The sequence below is a fragment of the Labeo rohita genome, chromosome 23 (genome assembly GCF_022985175.1).
Source record: "Labeo rohita strain BAU-BD-2019 chromosome 23, IGBB_LRoh.1.0, whole genome shotgun sequence".
Classification (NCBI taxonomy): domain Eukaryota; kingdom Metazoa; phylum Chordata; class Actinopteri; order Cypriniformes; family Cyprinidae; genus Labeo; species Labeo rohita.
In genome coordinates, this window is record NC_066891.1 from 15,748,514 (window position 1) to 15,771,722 (window position 23,209).

Below are 23,209 nucleotides of genomic sequence, written 5' to 3' on the forward strand. Positions count from 1 at the left end.
TAATCTAAATGAACTGAAAGTGGGGTGACTGTCGTAAAAATGCTCTCTGTCAAATAAATCCTTTCACTTGTGCACTTTTTGTTGGTGACTCCACTGTGCGGCTGTCAGTGGAGCAGCTAAGTAGGGGTCTCAAACACAGGGAGCTTGACTCCTAAATTCCTAAGAGTTGCTATGGGACACTTTTGTCACGATTTAAGTATTGTACTCAGGCTCGTACCAGTTCTGCTTACAGTTGATACATTTACCAACCATACGGCATCTTTGATTCAAAACTATTTTTTATCAATAAACATCAAATGAATGTAAAATTTTGTATTTGAGTGTTTGATATTATAGCTTTTATTAATATTTTGAATTCATTTTTATTTGTATTTTCCATTATTGTTTTAATTTTAGTTACCATTTTAGTCATTTTGTTATATTTTAGTAATTTTTTATTATATTTTAATATATATATATTTTTCTTTTTTTATTAGAAAAATTGCTTTGAAAACTTGCCTAAGCTGCTCACCAAGCCTGCATTTATTTGATCCAAAATACAGCAAAATCAGTACAATTTTGAAATATTTTTACTGTTTTAAACTTTTCTATTTGAATATATTTTAAAATGTAGTTTATTCCTGTGATTTCAAAGCTGAATTTTCAACATCATTACTCCAGTCACATAATCTGTCAGAAATCATTCTAATATGCTGATTTGCTGCTCAAGAAACATGCTTTTTATTAATGTTATTAATATTAATATTATTAATATTTTATTAATATAATCCAGTTAAGTAATGTTTTTCAGGGTTCTTTGATGAATAGAAAGATCTAAAGATTAGAATTTATCTGAAATAAAAGGCTTTTGTAACATTATACACTATACCATTCAAAAACTTAATCAGTGTGTGTGTGTGTGTATATGTATATATATATATATAATTTTTTTATTTATTAATTTTTTTAACTATAGAAATTAATACTTTTATTTAGCAAGGATGGTTTAAATTGATCAAAAGTGATAATAAAAACATGTATAATGTTACAAAAGATTTCTATTTCAGATAAATGCTGTTCTTCTGAACTTTCTATTCATCAAAGAAACGAAAAAATTCTTCTCAGTTGTTTTCAGCATATTAATAATAAATGTTTTTGAGCAGCAAATCAGAATATTAGAATGATTTCTGAAAGATCATGTGACTGGAGTAATGATGCTAAAAATTCATCTTTGATCAGAGGAATGAAATTCCTTTTAGAATATATTCAAATAGAAAAGAGCTATTTTAAATAGTAAAAAAATGGTATTGTTTTTGCTATACTTTGGATTAAATAAATGCAGGCTTGGTGAGCAAGAAGAGACTTCTTTAAAACATTAAAAATCTTGACTGGTGGTGTATATTAAAATAATTAAGTTTTATTTTATTTTATATTTTATATTTTATTTCAATTAATGTTTATTTTATTTCAGATAAATAGTTATGGTTTTAATAGTAATTTTAATTCTTGGTCCCAGATATACAGACTATACAACATGCCATACTTCAAAAGGGTAGTTGACCCAAAAATGAAGTTTCTGTTTTTCTGAACTGAAACTGAGAGCACAAAACACTGATTTTGCTTAAACATGACAAATAAAAAATAAACATTAAAAAATGAAAGACAAAATGTACTTAATAAATGTATGAAACTAGTTTATTACCACAATGCGTTGGATATCAGTTCAAAATATTATGTAAAAATTATGCCATTTGTTGTAAGCTTTTAATTGCTAAGCTACTGACATGTCTTAGACATGTCATTGGACAAAACCTCTATTTAAAGGGTAGATACATCCACTTGATGTCTTAAAAGTAAAAACAAAATGTCTACTGTAAATTTTACAGGTAACCTATATGCTGAACGAAAGGTCAGGGGCGGGGTCCCAGCGGGGAACTCATACATGTCAATGCCCATGACCACCTCCTTCCTATAAAGACGTCGATCACATTCCAGCGGGCGGGGTTCATGAAGCTCCGCGTTTCTCAATGAGTCTGTCGAGAGCGCAACTGGAGCAGCAACTGGATTGAGCGTGGAGCAGCCAACATCACTCTGTCCACTCCGAACACAAAATGGATTACAGACGGATTAAGCGTATTTTGTTTGTCAATGTATTTATGAACTTTGTATTTATTTCTCTTCAGAAAAAAGAAGGTACGTGGAAATTTACTCTTTAAAACTTTACAAAAACTTCGCACTCAGGTTCACACACACATGGTTTAAACTATTTTAAACCTGCAGTGTATAGCTAGACTACCTAAGTGTGTCTATAGAGATAATTTGCGCTGTTGCAGTGTTATTTTTAATGTTTGGCATAGTGTTAAATCAACCTGTGCGTGAGAAAAAGTAATGTTTAGTGCTGGTTTCGTCGATCCGGTGCAAGCTTGTGCATAATATTTCATTGTGAATTTGAATAGGCTAACTTATTATGTTGAAATTGTTTAAAATGTAGCGTATGCATTTAATAGACTTTTATATCTACATATCATGTTGAATTCAATGTATCACACGCGAACGCAAAACAAGTTTTGAAGTAAATCCATGAGGGAAGTGTAAAAGCTCCTTAGCGACGAAACCTGCAACGAGTCTTTCTGTTAAGAATGGTTAATTTTTAACTGTTTATTATTATCTTTTACATTTATTAATAGTAGCAGACATAATTTCCACGTTTGTTGAAATTCCAGTAGGAACAAAGTGTTCTTGTATGCATTTATCCGACTTTATTGTTGCTTTATCAATTACTGCGTCTCTGTCCTTACAAAAATATTTAATATACAATATTTCTGCGTTATTGTCACAGAGGTGCTGTTGGATATGGTGGCTTCAGGAGCAGAGCTGGGTTGGTTGACATCGCCTGTTGAGGACGGGGTGAGTTTACTGTACTTCTACCGTAAGAACCGTCTTCTGTTATGTATATAGGATGCTTTATTTTCGCTTGTTTCAAGCGGCCTAATTTTTGAATGAACAGGTTTTTGGGTTTTTGGATACGGAAAGTAATTCAGACTTTACCCTCAAACATTCCTGGAAAAGTTGAGAGGATTGCACATACTTTGCCTGCTGAACACTTGTAGTCCCGTGCGATTTTAAAGCCCTGTGTTAGCGACTGTAAAACTGAGGGTGTAATTAACTTTTAAAGCTTGGCGCATATGGTGCTTCTTGTGACGTGAGCTGAAGCTATAATGTTAACTAGAACTGAGAAGCCTAATTGCTTTTGAAATCAAAAGGATGTGCTTTATAACATGGTAGCTGGTTTGGTTTATAACCAATTTGGACTAGCAACGAACCGTACTGGTTGTAGAGTCTTTGTGAAGTCAGGCAGGTAGCTGGTTGAGAAGTTTAGATCAGCTGGTGTATTTTAAAACCACGTTCCAAAAGAGCTACTGGGTTTTTCAGCAGGGAATGATCTGGGATGGCAAGTACAGACTTGTTAAGTTTGCTTCTCACCAATAACCAGTTTAAAACCGAAGGTTTTCATCTACCTTAATATGTGGAAAAAGCAAAGTAATTAAATCTAAACCATTTTCCTTCAGCCTCTCGTGGAAAAAGCTGAGAAATTAAGAATGTGAACGAGGTGTCAGCATGTTCGACTTTATAGAAAGTTAACTGCGCTCTTAATGAGCTGCTGTTTATTTAAAAAGTTCAATGTCTTTCAAATGTATGCAGTGCTTTAAACCGCAAAGTTCTTTTATATGGAAGCAGAGAGCGTTTTACTGCCATGCCACACACTATGAAAACAATGCACTTCTCCTGTAATTAATATGATGGTGCACGTGAAATAAGAGCTGAGAACACACATGCACACTGCATGTGAACAGATATGTTACAGCGCATTACATCAGTCATGCAATAGAAAGACTGCTGCATTGTTGCTTGCCAGAAGTTGGTGGGTAATTGACCAGCATCCTCACTACTACTTAAAATTCCACGGTCAGGACATTTAGTGTTATTTTCGTCTTCAGCATTCGCTGGCATCTTTTCTTTGAAATTTTTTTTCCACAATCTTGGTTTTCTTGCTAACATCCATTTTTTAATTTCACATTGCAGTGGGAGATAGGCCAGCGGGCTGTGAACGGCTCTCTGTTGTATAACTATTATATATGTAACGTGGAGGAACGAGAACAGGACAACTGGCTTCGTACTACGTTCATCCAACGCCACCCCACCGCCTCTCGGGTCTTCGTGGAGCTGCGATTCGTAGTCCGCGATTGCAACTCTTTCAATGCAGATTCACTTATCTGCAAGGAGACTTTTAACTTGTACGCCTCAGAGGCCGACGCGGACATCGGCACGGCTTTCCGCAAAGGCCTGTTCCGCAAAGTGGCCACCATTGCTCCAGATGAGATATCCAGCCTTGGGGAAATGAAGATGAACACTGAGACAAAAGTAGTGGATAATCTTTCTCGCAAGGGCTTCTACTTGGCCTTCCAGGACATTGGGGCCTGCGTCGCCATCTACTCAGTCAGGGTTTACTATAAAACATGTCCAGCAACAGTGAAGAGCTTGGCAGCGTTCCCTGAAACAGTGGCAGGGGGAGAGAGTCAAGCCCTGCGGGAGGTGGCTGGAACTTGCGTCTCAAACGCTGTCAGCGACGACCAACCTCGCATTTATTGCACCACGGATGGGGAATGGGTGGTACCTGTGAGCCAATGCCAGTGCATGCCCGGGTTCGAAGCCATGAACGATGCATGCCAAGGTAAGACATAAGTTTCTTTGTTTGCTTTCCACAGAACACCAGCTGTTGTCACTTAAGATTTCTGGTTTTGGTCAGGAATTTGAATATTGACTTGACTTCCACATAGATTGTGATTAGCATTTCAGTCGTAGTATATCATTATATGATTTACTGTATTATTTTACAAACGTTTTGTGTTATTGTGAATTTTGTTTGTCCTTACCATACATGCTTGTGGCTTGTGATCATTTTTGGCACTGTATAAGAAACATTATAAAAAGTATTTTTTTTCCCCCTTTTTTAAATATCTCTCAGTACATACGATATAGCATACTATATTTTTCACATTTTAAGTTGCTTGTAATACTTTTTGGCTATATATGCAGAGAGGGAGATATTTTTTGTTATACTTTTAGGGCTGTCAAACGATTAATTGTGATTAATCGCATGCAAAATAAAAATGTGTTTGTGCTGTGTATATTAATTATGTATACATAAGTACACAAACATACATGTATGTAATTTAAAAATATTTAAATGATTATATATTTATTTTTGCATATAATTTACATAATATGTACATATAATTTCTTTTTATATATAAATATAACATATACACACACATGTGACCCAGGACCACAAAACCAGCTAAAAGTGTAAATTTTTTAGAACTGAGATTTATACATTATCTGAAAGCTGAATAAATAAGCTTTCCATTTATGGTTTATTTACTGTCAGCATAGGACAGTATTTGGCAGAGGGTGCAAAAAAATCAAAATATTGAAAAAATCGCCTTTGAAGTTGTCCAAATGAAGTTCTTAGCAATGCATATTACTAATCAAAAATTAAGTTTTGATATATTTTTGGTAGGAAATTTATAAAATATCTTCATGGAACATGATCTTTACTTAATATCTTAATAATGTTTGGCATAAAATAAAAATTGATCATGTTCACCCATACAATGTTTTGTTGACGATTGCTACAAATAAACCCATGCTACTTATGACTGGTTTTGTGGTCTAGGGTCACATATATTAGGTAAACACAATCTATTATTTTGCTTGCGATTAATCACCATTAATCGTGATTAATCGTCTGTCAGCCCTACTTTCCACACACTGTATTTTACGCATTTTAAGTTGCTCGTCAACCATTTTGTTCTGTTACTGTTGAACTTTCAAGTGCTTTGAAACCTGTTTGCTCTTCTTTACTGTGCGTTTGACTCCCATAACCCCCAGCATTCTTTAAAACACAAGTTCAGACGTCAACGACTTTTGCAAACATATTGTGCTTTAGGCAGAACGACAGCTTTAAATCTCATTGAGGATGTGACAATTTCTCTTTTTATTAGTCGTATGTGACAGTCACCTGTTTTTTTTTTTTGTTTGTTTTTTTTCTCACTCCTCTTGTGTTCTGATCTTTGCCACGCCAGAGCAAGATCAGCCATGTGACAGTCCTAAAGTGCTTTGTGACTGCCGAAATGAGAACACTGGCGTGTTGAGACTTGTTTACAATAATTCCGTTTTAAACGTCCTCCAACCTCAACACTTAAATAACATATTTCCCAAATTCAGCCACATGCAGTGACAGGTAAAATGCAGGCAACTCGAATGATAGCAAAGGGCCTCTTGGTTCACTTTTTCTTAATTGTAGCAGTTGCACGTTACAAGCTCATGCGTGTGCATTTTTTGGGTTCGTGCACATTCCTTGTTTTATAGACCAGAAATTGTGGGAACAGGTGTGTGTGTGTGCGTGGTTTAGAATGGGAAAAGATAAAGTGTCAGACTTTGGAGAGGGAGGAGATTGTAGTGGAAAGGTGGAGAATGGAATGCAAAGGTAGCAGAACAATGTAGCGCTGTGTTCAGAGACAAACCCCCCTCCGCGGACCCCCCCGCCAGCGCCTCTTTCACTTGCCGATGCATTCCTGCTAGGTTTATTAAGGAGCCTTCCCAACTACTGCCGGCCTGAGGAATTCCCTGAGGAGAGCTCCAGGCCAGAGCTGACTCATGTTGATGGATGTACTGTTGATTAAAGGCAATCATTGTCGAATAGCCAGATCAGGGGACTGTGTTTAAATGCGTAGGTGGGGCCAAACAACCGCTCATCTCCAAAAAGGATGACAAATCGTCCTGTGGTAGTGTCATTTCTTAACAATATAAATATCAGACATTCACACGGCACTGCGGTTTAATCAGTATTGCCACTGACACAGTTTTCCACTAATAAAACACACCCTTTCTCATTCGTAATAAATAAAAGCACGCATACCTTTGTTGACCACACAAAGACATGCTGCCTGACCTACGCTGGATCGCACTAGGAATTCATGCCCACACCCTGTCACTCGCAGTAAACCAAAGTTCCCGAAGTTGGAGAGTTTCTGGAACACTTCAAAGTGCTATTGGCCTCAATATTGTTGATATATAGGAAAAATGAGACCCTGATGAAGCGGGATGGTCTTAGTTGCATATTTCAGTAGAAAAATCCTCGTGCTTTACTGTAAATAAGGCTGGAACACGTTAGGGGTGACCAAGTTAGAGTTTTGTGTGTGTATAATGTGTGGTGAGTGACTGGCTGGGTAGTAATTGACTTGGGTGTGTGTCCTCAAGAGCCATAAGTACTGGTTTTGGATGGATCTTCTTCCTATCCTGTTACTCTAGTCTTTTCTTGCGTTGTTCTTGTTTTCTTAGTTTTCCTCTTTTCTACCCTCTCCCAAACTGATCGTGATCCCTAGAGTTTTCCCGAATTAAACCAACTAGGCATGGTTTATATTTAGTGTTATTGGCTGTGTCCAATGACAATATGTTATTTTTGGCCTTGACTGCGGGTCTTGGAAGTGACATGTATTAAATGTTTAAACATCCACTTTCACACGGCCCCCAAACACTGTTGAAGCTCTTCTGGGAGATTTCAAACGGTGTCTTGTAAATAAACAGCTTTGCTTATCCCCATCTGTCTCCCAGAGACAAATAGATGCTTTTAGGCCATCCCTGGTTTACAAGCGAAAGCGTTTTAAATAAACGTTAGCTCTGACTCACGTACATGTACGTGTTCCGGTCAAAGGGTTGTGAAATTTTGGAATTCCTTGGTTGAGAAAGCGCACAGAGCTCTCGAATACTTCAGAGTTTGCTGGGCTAAAAATTTGATGTTCAGCAGCTTTTGCTTCTCAAAATTTGCGCTAAATATAGTCCATGAAAGATTTGATGAAAGCAGTGATAATCTTTACCCTGAGGTGTGATTATTCTCAGCTTTATGCGATGCTCTCTCCTTTTGCCATATTTAATTCTTGTATGCCTATTAAGCCACAGAAACCATTTATCTCCACCTATGTGATTCTTAATCTTACTCAACTAGAAGTCAACCACAACAATTCATTGCTGGTTATTTCCATTGCAGTGCCATTTGCCTGGGCAAGTTTAGATAATGATGAGCCCTTCCAAATGGGTTTGGTTGACTTCTTTGATCCTCTGTGGCAACATCAAACGAAGCGAGAGTGGATGACATGGTTGTTCTGATCATTTCAGGATAATGACTGGTGAAACATACAAATTAAATGAAACTATGCTGACTGGAAGTCCAAATGTTTGCGTAAGGTGAGTCACCGTGAGGAAGGGGGTTGTGTGGATTTTTCCACCTTAGCAATGTGAGAAAATTGGTCTACGCGATTTTTGCGTATATAATTTGTTACTTTTTTGAGTTGGGGTGGAATATTTAGGTTTGGCGCTCTACGCACACTGCGGCCTTACACGAGAGGAGTTGAAGTTTAGGATTGTGTGCATGTGCTGAGCGTATTGTGCTGGTAGTATGTGAGATCAGCAGTTTCCTGCCTCCGTGTCAGCTCTGCGTCCACCGAAACAGGACAAGCTATAGCGGAAACCGGAGGCCTGCTAATCCTCGGTGACCCTCCAACTCGTCCGCTCAGGGCTTTCTATTGTCACTGGCTTCATTCACTTATTCATTTCCCACTTATTAAGGAATTTTGTTTATGCATTTTTGGCCTTAACCAGACTTTTCCCATCTGTGTTGCCATCTCAAACTTTGGACGATGGGTTGGTGTTTTGTATGGGCCGGAGCGAGAGCAAACCATTATTTTTAGGTTTCTTAGTTAACTCCTTTCTTAATTAACAAATCTTCTGGATGAGTCTCAGCGTTTGTGTCCTTTTGTGTTCCGTCATCTTCTCTTCCTTTTGCCCTCTTTTCTTTCAGAATGAGTGGAAAGTGTGAAAAGAGAGGGATTAGAGCATTTATTGTGTCTGTTAACGACTAGATGAAAGAGTGAGTGGAATTGTAAAGCGTAGATGTAATTCTCTTACAACTGTTCCATTGGGCTGATAATCCTTTGCACTAATGCTCTCACCACACCTAGAGACCATTCCCTCCCCGCTGGCTTCATGTTACCACTGCATCTTCCCCCCCATACATACAAACACACACTCTCTCACTCACAGCTCTGGCTTTGTCCCGTCTGACCATAACAACCACTTCAATGACCATTCAGAGATGTTTTCTGTGAAAAAATGCATTTTGTTGGAAAATTAGGTAGAATATGTATAAACCTTGAAAAATCTTGTAAAATCAAAAATATTTAGGGATGAACTGATAGTAAAAATCAATAATTATAACCTGAAAATTATTTTAATATTTATTTTAGTATTATATTTAATATTTAGATTTTATATAATATTTGTAATATTTTATTTAAAACTTTTTACATTAAATCAGTGTTGTTCTTTTAAGGAATCACAAAAATGTTTAGTTTAATACATTGATGTGTATATGTATGTATTAGTACATTTATGTGTGTATATAAAAATAAGTACAGAAAATCAAAAAATAGACAGAAATAGACTGATAGACCAAATTTCCAAAATTCACAGTATCTCCAGTAACATTTTAATATTAACTCTCGATATGATAAACTAAAAATCGGCTGAAACCTGGTTTCGTCTTGTTATTGTGCATCCTTTAAAAAAGAAGAAAAAAAACAAAAGTTAATTTATTTATTAAAAATTAAATGATTACACTAATATAAAGTGTGCTGCTCCGCTAGGTGTTGAAGTATTACAAATACCACAGCAGAGTGAAAAATAAGTTTATATATTAAAAAAATTATTATAAATTAATGTTTATAAACATAAATATAAATATAAAAACGTGTGTATGTATTTATGTATACAAGCATTTATTTATAATAAAATTTCTGATATATAAACTAGTGCTGTCAAACGGTATCTTCTATATCTTATATAATAATTATTTATAATAATATAATTTATAATAATATTTAAAAATATATAAAAAAAAAAATTTTCAAACTCGCTAAATCACATCCTGATAAAAATGCTTATTTTAATGAAAAACGTCAGATGGACTTAGAGGCTTTTGCACCTGAATTCTTCATATATATATATATATATATGTATATATATATAAAATGTAGAATTATACTATGTGACATGAGCATTCACTCAGTATCATTATCTCATTTTTGATCGAGGTGGCTTTTAGAGGGTTTTGCATCTGAGCTCTTCATATGCATACATATATATATATATATATATATATATATATATATATATATATATATATATATATATATATATATATATATGTATTTCAGCACATATGGCTGAGTTGTAAAGTTGTCTTCACCTCCTTGTAGGCCCCAGAAAAACAATGTTTATAATTGCACCATGCTATCTTAATCTTCATTTTCTTTTGCATGCGTGTTTTATTTTTTCAGTGGCTCTCTGGCTGAATTTAACCTCTTCCCCTGTGAAACGAGCCCCTGCCCGCTGTCCGCACTCACTCTGCTCTGGTGTTTGTTTTACTTGGCCATCAACACCTGGCGGAGCAGCACACTTTAACTCAACTCTGCCTAGGGCTACATGTAAGCCCCTCCGTGCCTAGGTTTAAATGACTAGGCCTTTTGTTTTTCTTTCCTTTTTCTCATTCGAACCCCCCCCATCAAACTCTTGTCCTGGAGGGTTTTGCGCTGTCCCGCCGCCATGTAAACACTCATTCATTCAGCCCTCCTTCCCCTTCTCTGTCGACCCATCCATCCATACATCCGTCCATTAACGTCACCCTCTCATCAGTCTTCGCTCCGACTGCTCCACTCAACCCACACGGCTCACAGACCCCAGTAGGTCATCTGCGAGCAGGATCCAGCTACTCTCACAATAAACAAACAGTCACTCAGAGGCTCTTATGGCCTGGGCTCTCGGTGCCAGATAGCGAGACGAGACCCTTGAAAGACGACCGACACATCTCTGCATCTCTGCTGGGAAGTTTGTATTACATAAATGTAATCAACGTTCCTCAAAAGCCATAAGTCGTTGTTCGCCTCTGACCTTGTGCAACGATTTTTGCAAATGAGCCAGTTTCTCCTTTCCAGAGTGTGTCTAACATTCGCCTTCTCCATCCATGCATGCTTTGATTGGCTGCCTTAGGAAGGAAGCTACGCGTCAGCCTTGTGCTTCCTGCTTCCTGTTGTGTCCAAAATGCGAAGACAAAGCCCCTCGCGCAGAACCACATTCCTGCTGTATTTTGGAAAGTGAAACCCTGACTATAAACACCACAGTAGATTTAGAATTCAATCAACCATCGCTGCGTAAAATAGTTTTTCGAAGCTATAAATAAAACAAAAATTAATGGAGGTTTAGAAAATAAATAAATAAATACTCTTTCAGTCTTTATACATAAAAATTTGACATTTAATTCAGTGTGTTACTTGCTTTTTCTTAAAAAATGCATTAATATACACATTGTCTGAATTTATTAAAATAGTATATTTATTTGAGCTTATTTTAAGATGTGTTATTTTCTAATATGATTATAAATAATGATTATAATGTTTATAAATTTAAAAAATGAGAAATAAAATAATCACAGCTGTAATATTTTATTATATTATTTTTAATATTGAAAAAAACTTTCTTTATACGTCACAATTTCACATTTAGTTCATTGTTACTTGCTTTTTCTTTAAAATTATTTTTTTCTATTAATTTAATTGCATATAATCATTATGATTATAAACAAAAATATATTAAAAATAAAATAATTACAGATATAATATTTCACAATTTTTAATATTATTATTTTAATATTGAAAAAATACTCTTTCTTTATACATCAAAATCTCACATTTATTATTGTTTTTTCTTAAATTGCATTAATAAACACGTTTTTGTCTTAATTTATTATAAAAGTATATTTATTTTCCTAGCTTATTTGAATATACATTATTTTCTATGATTATAAATAATCATAATGATTATAAATAAAGTTATTATAAAACAATTACAGATATATTATTTCATAATATTTTAAATATTACCATTTTAATATTGGAAAAAAAACTAGTATTTATACATTAAAATTTAACATTTAATTCAGTGTGTTACTTGCTTTTTCTTTGTAATTATTATTTTTTTTATCATTTAATTGCATATAATCATTATAATAATTATAAATAAAAATATATTTAAAAATAAAATTATTACAGATAAAATATTTCATTTGAATATTTTTATGTTGTTATTTAAATGTTGGCAAAAAAATACTCTTTCAGTCTTTATACATCAAAATTTGACATCTAATTCAGTGTGTTGCTTACTTTTTCTTTGTAATTTAATTTTTTTATTAATTTAATTGCATTTAATCATTGGAGTGATTATTAATAAAAAATATATAAAAAATAAATGAATTACAGATATAATATTTTATTAGAATATTTCTATTATTATTATTTTATTTTATTTTATGTCAAAATGTCACATTTAATTCAGTGTGTTACTTGATTTTTCTTAGTAATTATTTACATTTTTTATTATTTTAATTGCAGATAAATTAAAAATGCTATTTTGTCTGAAAAAAAAACAGTTGATGTTTAGATTTTAATTTAATTTTATATCAAATCAGTGTTGATATGCTTATTTAGGAACCACAAAATAAGTACATACATAGAAAAATCTAAAAATAGGTAGAAACACACCATCCACTGATAAATATCCAGTTATTTATCAGTCAAATTTCCTAGCAAATTCTGAGTGAAAAAGTGTTTCAAAGTAAATCCTACCCCACGTGTTTTCAGCATGACTTGAAAAGTTTGTAGATCTGATTCGCTACACACAAAGTGTTTTGAATACGTTTCGTCTCTTTTGTAAACTTTTTGCATAAAAGGATTAAAGCAGCCCTCCAAACGCCGTCAGGTTTTTTTGTCCTTGGCTGTTAAGAAGCCAGCCAGCGTATTAACGCGTCATGTGGCATCTACACTATTCGAAACAAGTGTTTTCTCTCTCGCTGCCCCGAGTGGCATTCTGCGCCTGTTGTCCGGACTGAATGGGCCGTCGAATGTTGTGCTAGACGCTCACATGTGGCAATGCGGCAAGCAAGGGGGCTTAAGAATTCAGAGATTACGAGTGGAGAGCCGAGAGGGGGGCCATATGAAACGGGGTTCGCAGCAGCAGCTGTTTGGCCCCCTTCGCTGTGAATAGGACAATTCTTTTTCTTTCCCTGCTCCCCCTTTCCTTTCAAATCCCACCAGGACTCGTTATCCCTCTCTCTGTCTCTCCCTCAGTCCCCCTGTCTCCCACACTATCCCCACCTCCGCAGAGGGCCGCGTTAATGAGTTGCAGTAAAGTCTCCGCAACAGCTGGCACAGAAACAAGATGAGGAGTCAACTTGAAAGAAGGAATAAATAACACATTGGCTCGATCTTCGCTGCCACGCTGAATTCTTTTCATGCTGCCAGTTTCTTTTGAAATAAGAGAATGCGTGCTCTCAAATATTAGAGGTAATGTATACCACCGTTAACCCCCTTTCCTGTGAGGGGAGAGCAAGTGGCTCAACCCAAAACAAGGCCTCAATTGATACAAAGCATTCAGGAAGGAGGAAGCACCCTACTCTGTAATTATAACTGTTTGGCAAATCTTCAGATAACAAACCATTAGAAAATGGAAACAATCATTTGGTATGTAACCACTGTGCTACAGAAACACAACCACTGCAGGAACACATTTTCTCCCTCTAATTTATTTGAATGGTATATTCTTAGCTTGATTTAAACTACGTTATATTCTAATATGATTGTAAATAATGATTATAAATAAAAATAAACAATAAAATTTTATTATTTATTGTAATAGTGCAGTTGAAGTCAAAAGTTTACATTCACCTTGCAAATGGTCAGTGATGCCTCAGAAATGCAATGCATGTAGAACCGGGGGTAAAAACTTTTGGAATTTGAAGATCAGGGTAAATTTAACATGTAAGTACCTTCTGTAGCTTCTGAAGGGGAGTACTAAATGAAAAAAAATATGATATTCAGGCAAAAGAAGAAAAATGTACTCATCTTCACTCTGTTCAAAAGTTTTCACCCCCCAGCTTTTAATGCATGTTTTTTTTTTTCCTTCTGAAACATCAGTGAGCGTTTGAACCTTCTGTAATAGTTGCATATGAGTCCCTCAATTGTCCTCAGTGTGAAAAGGTGAATTTCAAACTCATACAGTCATTGTTGAAAAGTCACAAAAAATGCTGAAAATTTGTGAGACCTGAGGGATTTTTCTGAAGAACAGCAGCCAGTTTAGCTGATCAGGACAAACAAGGGACTCATGAACAACTATTACTAGACAAATAAACAGCTGTGGATCATTAATCAACACTAACATTTTGCAGATTCTACTAGGTGTATGTAAACTTTTGACTTCAACTGTATATCTTCACTTATTTTATGCTAAAATAATACTATTAAAAATCTTTTAATGGAAAAAACTGCAGTATGCCATTTTCTACTGATATCTTAGGTATATGTTTTGCACTTCTTTAAAATGTCCTAATACGGAAACTTGTCAATAATCATCGGTCTACTACTCTTACACTGTCTTTGCCTCCGGCTGTATTTCAACACACAAATACAGATATTTCACCTGATCGGACACATGGTGTACATGATTGTGTAATGTTGCAACCAATAATCTAAGCTTTGCGTGTGTCTCAGCTTGTCTCTCGACTGATAAAACTTGAAACTGAAAACCAGATATCAAAGCTTCATTGTGAGTAAGTAATTGGTCCTGTATGTGGCTGCTGCGAGAAACGAAAGAGCCAGATTGAGAACGGAAGCAGTGTGTGTTTGTGTGCACAGGGTGGTGGTGGATTGTGAATGAGAGTCTGGATAGCGGAAGGTCATGAGCTGGGCATGTTGGAATGTTTCTAGACAGATTCCAATGGACACCTTTCTTTTTCTTCGTGTTTGTACATTTAGAAAGTCAGATTGAATAAATTTATCCTTGCAAATCCAGTTTTATGGAATTAATGAACAACATTTTTTGCCAAAAAAATGCTGTGGTTGTAAATCAGCAACATTCTTTTAATCTTTTTTTTTTTTTTTTTTTCATTCCCAAACAGATTGTGTACTTGTGTGACTTCACATTTTAAACCCTTTTTTCAATGACATTTAATCATCTCAAACTGATATTTAGGTTAGGTATGATGTCATTTTCCCCCTAAAGTTTACACAGGTGTCCCACTTAAAGGAGTAACCACAGGTGTAGTCCATCACATTAACTATGGACATGTTCTGTGATGTTTGACAACCACAGCCTGTCCAAATGCTTGATTTTGCACAGTGTCTTTATAATTTAAAGGTTAATGACTTGTAAAGTAATTGTGCTGCAAGTAAATGCTACATTATTTAAAGGATTAGCTCACTTCCAGAATTAATGAATTTCCTGATAATTTACTTACCCCCATGTCATCCAGGATGTTCATGTCTTTCTTTCTTCAGTCGAAAAGAAGTGAAGGTTTTTGAGGAAAACATTCCAGGATTTTTCTCGATATAGTGGACTTCAATGGGGATCAATGGGTTGAAGGTCCAAATTGCAGTTTCAGTGCACCTTCAAAGGGCTCTACATGATCCCAGCCAAGGAATAAGGGACTTCTCTAGCAAAACGATTGGTCAATGTATATACTTTTTAACCACAAATGCTCATCTTATTACATAATCATGTTGGAAAGGTCCCGCATAGATCTTCGTCTGTGTACCTCGGTTCAAAAATGTGGGTTAGGGAAAACGACATCTCGTTTTCTCCTCCAACTTCAAAATCGTCCAACATCATTGTTTTAGTTTTTTTGTAAAGGGCATTTGACTTTCTTTGCACATTCACTTTGTAAACACTGGGTCAGTACTTCTTTTCCAACGTGATTACATAATGCGTGAGGTCAGGCTAGTGCAAGATGAGCATTTGTGGCAAAAAAGTGTATACATTTTTAGTTTTTTTTTTAGAAAATGATGCTCGGCTGGCACCGATAGCATCGTGGGCAGCGCACTAACATACAGCGCCATTGTGCACGGGGCGTCCCGTGTTCGAATCCCGACTCGAGGACCTTTCCCGATCCTGCCCCCATCTCTCTCTCCCAATTCGCTTCCTGTCCTTTCTGATCTGTCCTATCGTAATAAAGGCAAAATGCCAAAAATAAATCTTAAAAAAAAAAAGACGCTCATTTTGCTAGATAAGACCCTTGTTCCTCAGCTGGGATCATGTAGAGCCCTTTGAACCTGCACTGAAACTGCAATTTGGACCTTCAACCGGCTTATCCCCATTGAAGTCCACTATATGGAGAAAAAACCTTAATTTTCAAACGCCCTTGACTTTTGGGACCACTGTATATCTATACGTATTATATAATATATAACACATATATATGTCAGTCTGTGTAATATCTACTGGACTTGGTTGACAACAACATTCTTCTTCTTTGTTGAATTCTTTGTTAGATGCAGCATTCATCCTGTCTGTTGGTTTTGTGCGTTTTGTTCTGTTTTCTCTTGCGGTGGAGTTTTGAGAGCAGAGGTACCGTGCTGGAATGTGGGATGACTGGTCCTGTTTGTAGAGAATGGGGGGGGATGGTTCACACAGGATGAGTAGGAGTGTGCTTAGTCTTGCTCTGTCAACTTTGCGCACTCTTGCACAGAGCTTCAAAAAAAAGCTGTAGAGAAGAAAAAAACATCTTCAAAGGAGGTTAATTTAGAGTGTTCATACGTAGACGATCACTTGACGTATATACACTGTGAGCTGTTTAATTGCACATTTTCCTCTCATCCTCATCCAAGTCACCATACATGTGTGTTTTCTTTTTTTTATGCAGAATGTCAGCCTGGCTTCTTCAAATCGTCAGTGTCCAGTGAGGCCTGCAAACCCTGTCCAGAAAACACCCAGCCCTCGGGGCAAGGCGCCATCAGCTGTACTTGCAAGGATGGCTTTTATCGAGCACCTGAGGATCCTGAAACAGCCGCTTGCTCTGGTGAGATGCCAAAAGTTCACCCAAAAATTACATTTCTGTCATTAATTACTCACCCTTGTGTCGTTCCAAACCTGTAAGACCTTCAACCATCTTCGAAACACAAATCAAGATATTTTTCATGAAATCCGAGAGCTTTCTGAACCTGCATAGACAGAAAATACCACGTTAAAGGCCTAGAAAGGTAGTAAGGACATCGTTAAAATAGTCCATGTGACATCAGCGGATCCCTTTAAACTTGTACATCTCATCTGTCATGAGCTACTTGCTGTCATTTTGGATTTCCACAATATCCTTTCTCTGTCTCTCTTTTCTCTAGGGATTAAGTAAACCAGTACAGGTGAATGGGTAAATAAAAGGCTTGTCTGCTCTTTGTCTGCTCAGGTTTACCGTCCCCTCCTCAGAGTCTGGTGGCCACCACAGCTCAGATGTCAATAGGCAGGCTTCAATTGTCATGGAGGCCCCCTGCAGACACCGGCGGGCGCAGTGATATCACATACTCTGTGGTTTGCGAGCGATGCGAGGGGAGGGCATGTCAGTCTTGTGGCGAGAAAGTGCGCTTCGACCCGAGCAACACTGACCTGAAGGAGACCAGAGTCACTGTGAGTGAACTGGAGCCCCATTTGAACTACACCTTCACCGTGGAGGCACGGAGCGGAGTGTCCCAGTTCAGCAATAAGAAAGCCACCAGCAGCGTCAACACTGCTTTACATTATACAGGTCAGTGGTCTAGTTGTTTAATAGTGGGTAGATTTGGTAATGGGTTGAATCATTTTAAGTAGTGTACTTTTTAGGGCTGGCAAACGATTCATTGTGATTAATCGTGATTAGTTGCATACAAAATAAAAGTTTGAGTTTGCCTAATATATGTGTGTGTACTGTGTGTAATTATTATGTATATATAAATACACACAAATTAGTGTATATATTTAAGAGAAATATGTTATGTACAAAGTATTTTTATTTATATATAATATAAATTATATAAAAATTATAATAAATACATATACTTGTAAATATTTCTTAAATCTATACATAAATGTGCTTGTATTTATATATACATAATAATTACACACAGTACACACACATATATTAGGCAAACTCAAACTTTTATTTTGTATGCGATTAATCGCGAATAATCATTTGTCAGCCGTAGTACTTTTATATTTTTCTCTAAACTTTTTCTTCCATTTAAATGTTTGGGTTTTTAGTAAGATTTTTATTTATTTATGAAGTAATATTTTATTTAGCAAGCATTATAATCACTAAAAGTAGTAGTTTATAAAAGCATTTATATCTGAAGGATCATGTGACCCTGAAAACCACAGTAATGGCTTATAAAAATATTAAAATAAAAAACAGTTATTTAAAATTGTAATAATATTCCACAATATTAATGTTTTTTTTCATGTATTTTTGATCAGTGCAGCCTTGATGAGAATAAGACATTTCAGTAACACTTTACAATAAGGTTCCATTAGTTAATGTGTAACTAACATGAACAAACAATGAACAATACATTTAGTACATTATTTTTTCATTTTTGTTAATGTTAGTTGATGAAAATGAAACAGTTGTTCATTGTTCATGTTAAGTCACGGTACATTAATTAATGTTAACAAGCACAAATTTGGTTTTAATAATGCATTAGTAAATTAACATTAGCTAAGATTAATAAATGCCACAGAATTATTGTTCATTCTTAGTTAATGTAAACTGAAGTAGTTAACAAATGAAACAAGTTTTGAACAAACTTTTGAACAATAGTGTTTTTTTTTTTTCTCATTTTCATTTTTAGCTCTTTTTTAATTTCATTTTCACTATTTTTCTTTGTGTAATGAAAACAATAAAAATATATTTAAAATATATATTTGTAGGCTTTAATTTAGCTTTAGACATGCAGCAAAAATCAAATTGTTTTAGTTTTTGTAGTATAAATGGCAAAAAACCATACAAAAGTCGGATGTTTACAAACCCGATTCAAACCACATCCATTTGTGGTTTGAAATCCGATTAAAATCAGGTATTTTGTGAATTATAGTCTCGTATGGTGACTCCAGTCGGATTGGATTTCAGTTTTTTTTTTTTTTTTCCCCTAACCCCATTGAAAGTGCGCAGTGTTTACTGGGACTGTTTCCAATTACACTCAATTTTCCCCTCGCTATTGCTAACCATTTGACATTTGCACACAGTCCTAAAGATCAGATTTAAACATTTTGGGTGTACACTTCAGAGACTCAAACTTAAGTGTTGTTTTACCCCCAGATCCCCCAAAAGTGACGGCAATGCATCTTGTGGACAGCAGCTCCACCAGCCTATCGCTTCAGTGGTCTGTTTCTCACCGTTCCAAGCCGGTCGCCACACGTTATGAACTGATGTATCGCAAAAAGGTCAGTTACGGTATCCATTTCAGCCTTAATGCGTAACTGCAAATCTTAATTCGTGATAGCACCACTGTTATTCTCCATTTCATCATCTTCCTTTCATTGTCATGTCTACAGGAAAACGATGAGGAGAGAGCCAATGGAAAGGTCACTACCTACACTGTGCTGGTGCTGGAAAAGAACTCGGTTCAGATCAATGATCTGTCTCCTTCCACCGTCTACTTGTTTAAAGTTCAAGCTCTCAGCCCAGAGGGAAACCCAGGCATCTACAGCTTGGAACAAGAGTTTTCCACACTTCCCCAAGGTGAGCAACGTGAAAATGTTTGTTTTAATTTCTAAAAGCCTATGAAATCAAACTATATTTTTATGGGTTTTTATGGGTTTGTATGGGTATTTATATGTTTATATACACCTAAACATTGACCAAATTCACTAATTTAAATTTACAGCCTTTTTCTTTCTGAAACATTAACCAAAAATGCTGATGACTCATTCTGAACTACACAGATATTTGTACACAGTCCAATCAAATGTTATCTAGAATGAGAATGTCCTGCCCTGAATTCAACCTGAAAATCAAGTTTAAAGCTGTGACATAACTACAGGCTATTGGCTATTTAAAAAATGGGGAAAAACACGATAACGACATGTTACGGCATAACGTATTTCCTGTTTCATAAGCCAATACATCAACACAGACAAAATACCCATACATTGGGTCTTTTATATTTAAAAAATACATATTTTAATGCATTAACATAAATTATTTCTATAATAAAATGTCCTATTATTATTATTATAAAAAAAATCCTAATGTATTATTTTTAAAATCTTTTTTTTTTTTTTTTTCTTTTATGTTATGGAGTGTATGGAAGCCTATTACCAACACTGAATAAAAAATTTAAAAAGGTAGTTGTGACTTTTTATCTTACAATTCTGACTTTTTCTATAAAATCGCAATTCTGACTTTATAATATGTAATTGCAAGTTTATATCTCACAATTCTGAGACTTTTTCTCAGATTTGCGAGTTGAAATCTCACAATTGCAACTTTTATTCAGAATTGCTTATATCTCACAATTGTGACCTTATAACACGCAATTGCAAGTGAAGTCAGAATTGAGTCATATAAACTTACAATTCTGAGAAATAATGTCACAATACAGTTTATATCTCGCGATTGACTTTTTTTCTCCAAATTGCATATCACAAAAACAGTAGTCAGAATTAAAAGAGATATAAACTTGCATTTGTGAGAAAAAAAAATCGCTTATATTGCACAATTCTGACTTTATAACACACAAATGCAGGATATTTTTCCTTCTTTTCCTTCTTGCAATTCTGACTTCATAACTCGCAGTTGTGAGTTTATATCTCACAGTTTTGAGAAAAAAAGCCAGAATTGCAAAATAAAAGGTCGCAATAACCTTTTTTTATTTTTTGTATTCAGTGGTGTAAACAGGCTTCCATATAGAGTGTGTTTTATTCTTAAATGACTCATTTGCTTGGCTGCTTTGTTGTTGTTTTCCCAGCTTCTCAAAGAACAGGAAACACAGCAGTGATCCTCGGGGCCGCGATCGGAGGAGGCGTCATGCTTTTCATCGTGGTAGTGGTTCTGCTTCTGCGAAAACGGTTAGGAACAAGCACTTCACGCACACACCCCGGCTTTGTACCTCTCTCCTCCAGTCACTCCTTCAAGCCGTTCCTTTTCTTTCTCCTTAAAAATCCATTCAAAGTTCCTTTTCACCGCTCTCACACTCTTACCGAAACGGCTCCTTAGGAAGAATCAATTCGGTGACTGTCCGCTGACTGCTCACTAAGTGTATCTTAACAAGAGGCCTTTTTTAAAGGAGATGAATCAGAGAGGCATATTGTATAAGATAAGAGGCGACGGGATTGAAGCGGTTCTGTGAAGGCGACCTGAGCCCTCCGTAGTTCCCTGTGATAACCCAGACCTCTGTCAGCACTTGGCAAACACAAACCGCCTTTTTTTTTCGAAGCACTCCTCGACTGAATGGAGCTGGTCCAGCGCTATCCACTCTTCAAATTCAAGTCTGAAAAGAAATGTCGGTTTGCTGAAAAATAGAGCACTCATTGAGTTGTTTTTTTCTTCTACAGGCGAAGAAACTCTCACACCAGACAAGGGCCAGAGGACACCTATTTCTCCAGCCCAGGTTGGACGCATTGAATTTCATTTGGTGGCTTTCTTCTTTTACAGCCCTGTCTCGTTCCTCCTCTTAAATTCTTGCTGAATTCTCTTCGATCCAGATCAGTTGAAGCCGTTGAAGACCTATGTTGATCCTCACACGTATGAAGACCCCAATACGGCGGTTCTCAAGTTTGCCAGCGAGATCCATCCCAGTCACATCACCAAGCAGAAAGTCATCGGAGCAGGTTAGCACATCCATGGCAGTTTGACAAGCCGCTGTGGGGCTGTTTTGAACGCATTCTGGGGGAAAGGAGTTTCAACACTCATTGATTTGAAGTTATGTTGCAGTTCATTGAAAGTGACAGCTTTTTTACAGTTCATCGGAGTGACAGCTTAAACAAGGCGCATATCAGAAATTGTGCTTTACATGTTAGAGCTGGAATATTTTTAGTGTAGTAATTCTTCCCTCCAGAGACGTTTTTTTCCCTCCCAATGTCATTCAAATTGAATTAGTGTTGTTTTCTTAACCCGCTCTGGAGGTTTTTTTCATATCCCACATGGAGGAGGACTGCTATAAAAAACCTGAGTTAATTAATCATGACTTAAAAATAAAACAAACAACCGCTAAATTAGTGCTAAGTCCTAAAGTGTTTATAGGCTATATATCAAACGTCAGATTTAAATGAGAAGATCAGTGCACCGTGGTTGCGTTTCCCCTCTCAAGCCGCCCACAGGACATGGCTCTTGTCCACTTTCTGTCTGCTTGTTGTACACAGATTCTCATGCCCCTTTCTGACCCCCCCTGCCATGAATCTGCTCACTGATGTTCATAGGCTTTTCCATGGCCTTTGCAGCAGATGCCTGCTGGTTATCATTTCATTGTTTTTAAATAACCCCTATATGTCACTCGGCATGATTAAAGTGTTGTCGTTTTATGTGTTGCTTATCTGATGCCTGTATGTGTGTCCCGTTGGTGGTTTGTGTTGCTGTGCTGTAGGTGAGTTTGGAGAGGTGTATCGAGGAATTCTGAAAGTTCCCGGTCGGAAGGAAACGGCGGTAGCAATAAAGACGCTGAAGCCAGGATACACAGAGAAACAGAGGCAGGACTTCCTCAGTGAGGCCAGCATCATGGGACAGTTCTCACATCAGAACATCATCCGACTGGAGGGGGTCGTCACCAAATGTGAGTGCCCTATTAAGTGTAGTCTACTTCTAGTTTTATAATAAACTAGCCTTTTTTTAAAATAAATATTTTAAATGTGTTTACAAAAATTCTCCTAAAGAAAAATGTCATTTATTAGATAATAATAAATCATTTGATTTATGTTAATATTGTCAAGCAGGTAATGATATAATTGTAATTTAATAACCCCTTTAAAAATATTATATATAATAAATAAAAAGTTCCCGTAATAAATATATATACTTACATACATACATATATTTCGTATATGTATATGTACCATGTTTAAATGCATAGAAATTATAAATAAAAACACATGTTTTATTCACTTTTATTTGAAGGAACTAAAATATTTTATTAATTTTATAGTATAAATATACAAATATATATATATACATATATATATTCTTGTTATATTTTTTAATTCAAGAAAGTAAGGAAGTAAGGAATAAAAAGGAATAAAATATTATTTTTGTTTAACTTTATTTTTATAATAC

At 35.8% G+C, this 23,209-nt stretch overlaps 1 protein-coding gene across 1 annotated transcript in view; it reads left to right on the forward strand.

The window, feature by feature from the left end:
• The window catches only part of epha2b (eph receptor A2 b), a 48,472-nt gene that overhangs the window by 15,648 nt on the left and 9,615 nt on the right, over positions 1-23,209 (forward strand). The window contains exons 2-12 of the mRNA XM_051096700.1: positions 1,866-2,172; positions 2,819-2,886; positions 4,063-4,711; positions 16,844-16,999; positions 17,381-17,716; positions 19,262-19,386; positions 19,498-19,684; positions 20,913-21,012; positions 21,499-21,554; positions 21,649-21,774; positions 22,527-22,712. Of these exons, the coding sequence (XP_050952657.1) occupies positions 2,091-2,172; positions 2,819-2,886; positions 4,063-4,711; positions 16,844-16,999; positions 17,381-17,716; positions 19,262-19,386; positions 19,498-19,684; positions 20,913-21,012; positions 21,499-21,554; positions 21,649-21,774; positions 22,527-22,712 (2,071 nt within the window). The 5' untranslated portion in view covers positions 1,866-2,090. The remainder of the gene's footprint in view (positions 1-1,865; positions 2,173-2,818; positions 2,887-4,062; positions 4,712-16,843; positions 17,000-17,380; positions 17,717-19,261; positions 19,387-19,497; positions 19,685-20,912; positions 21,013-21,498; positions 21,555-21,648; positions 21,775-22,526; positions 22,713-23,209) is intronic.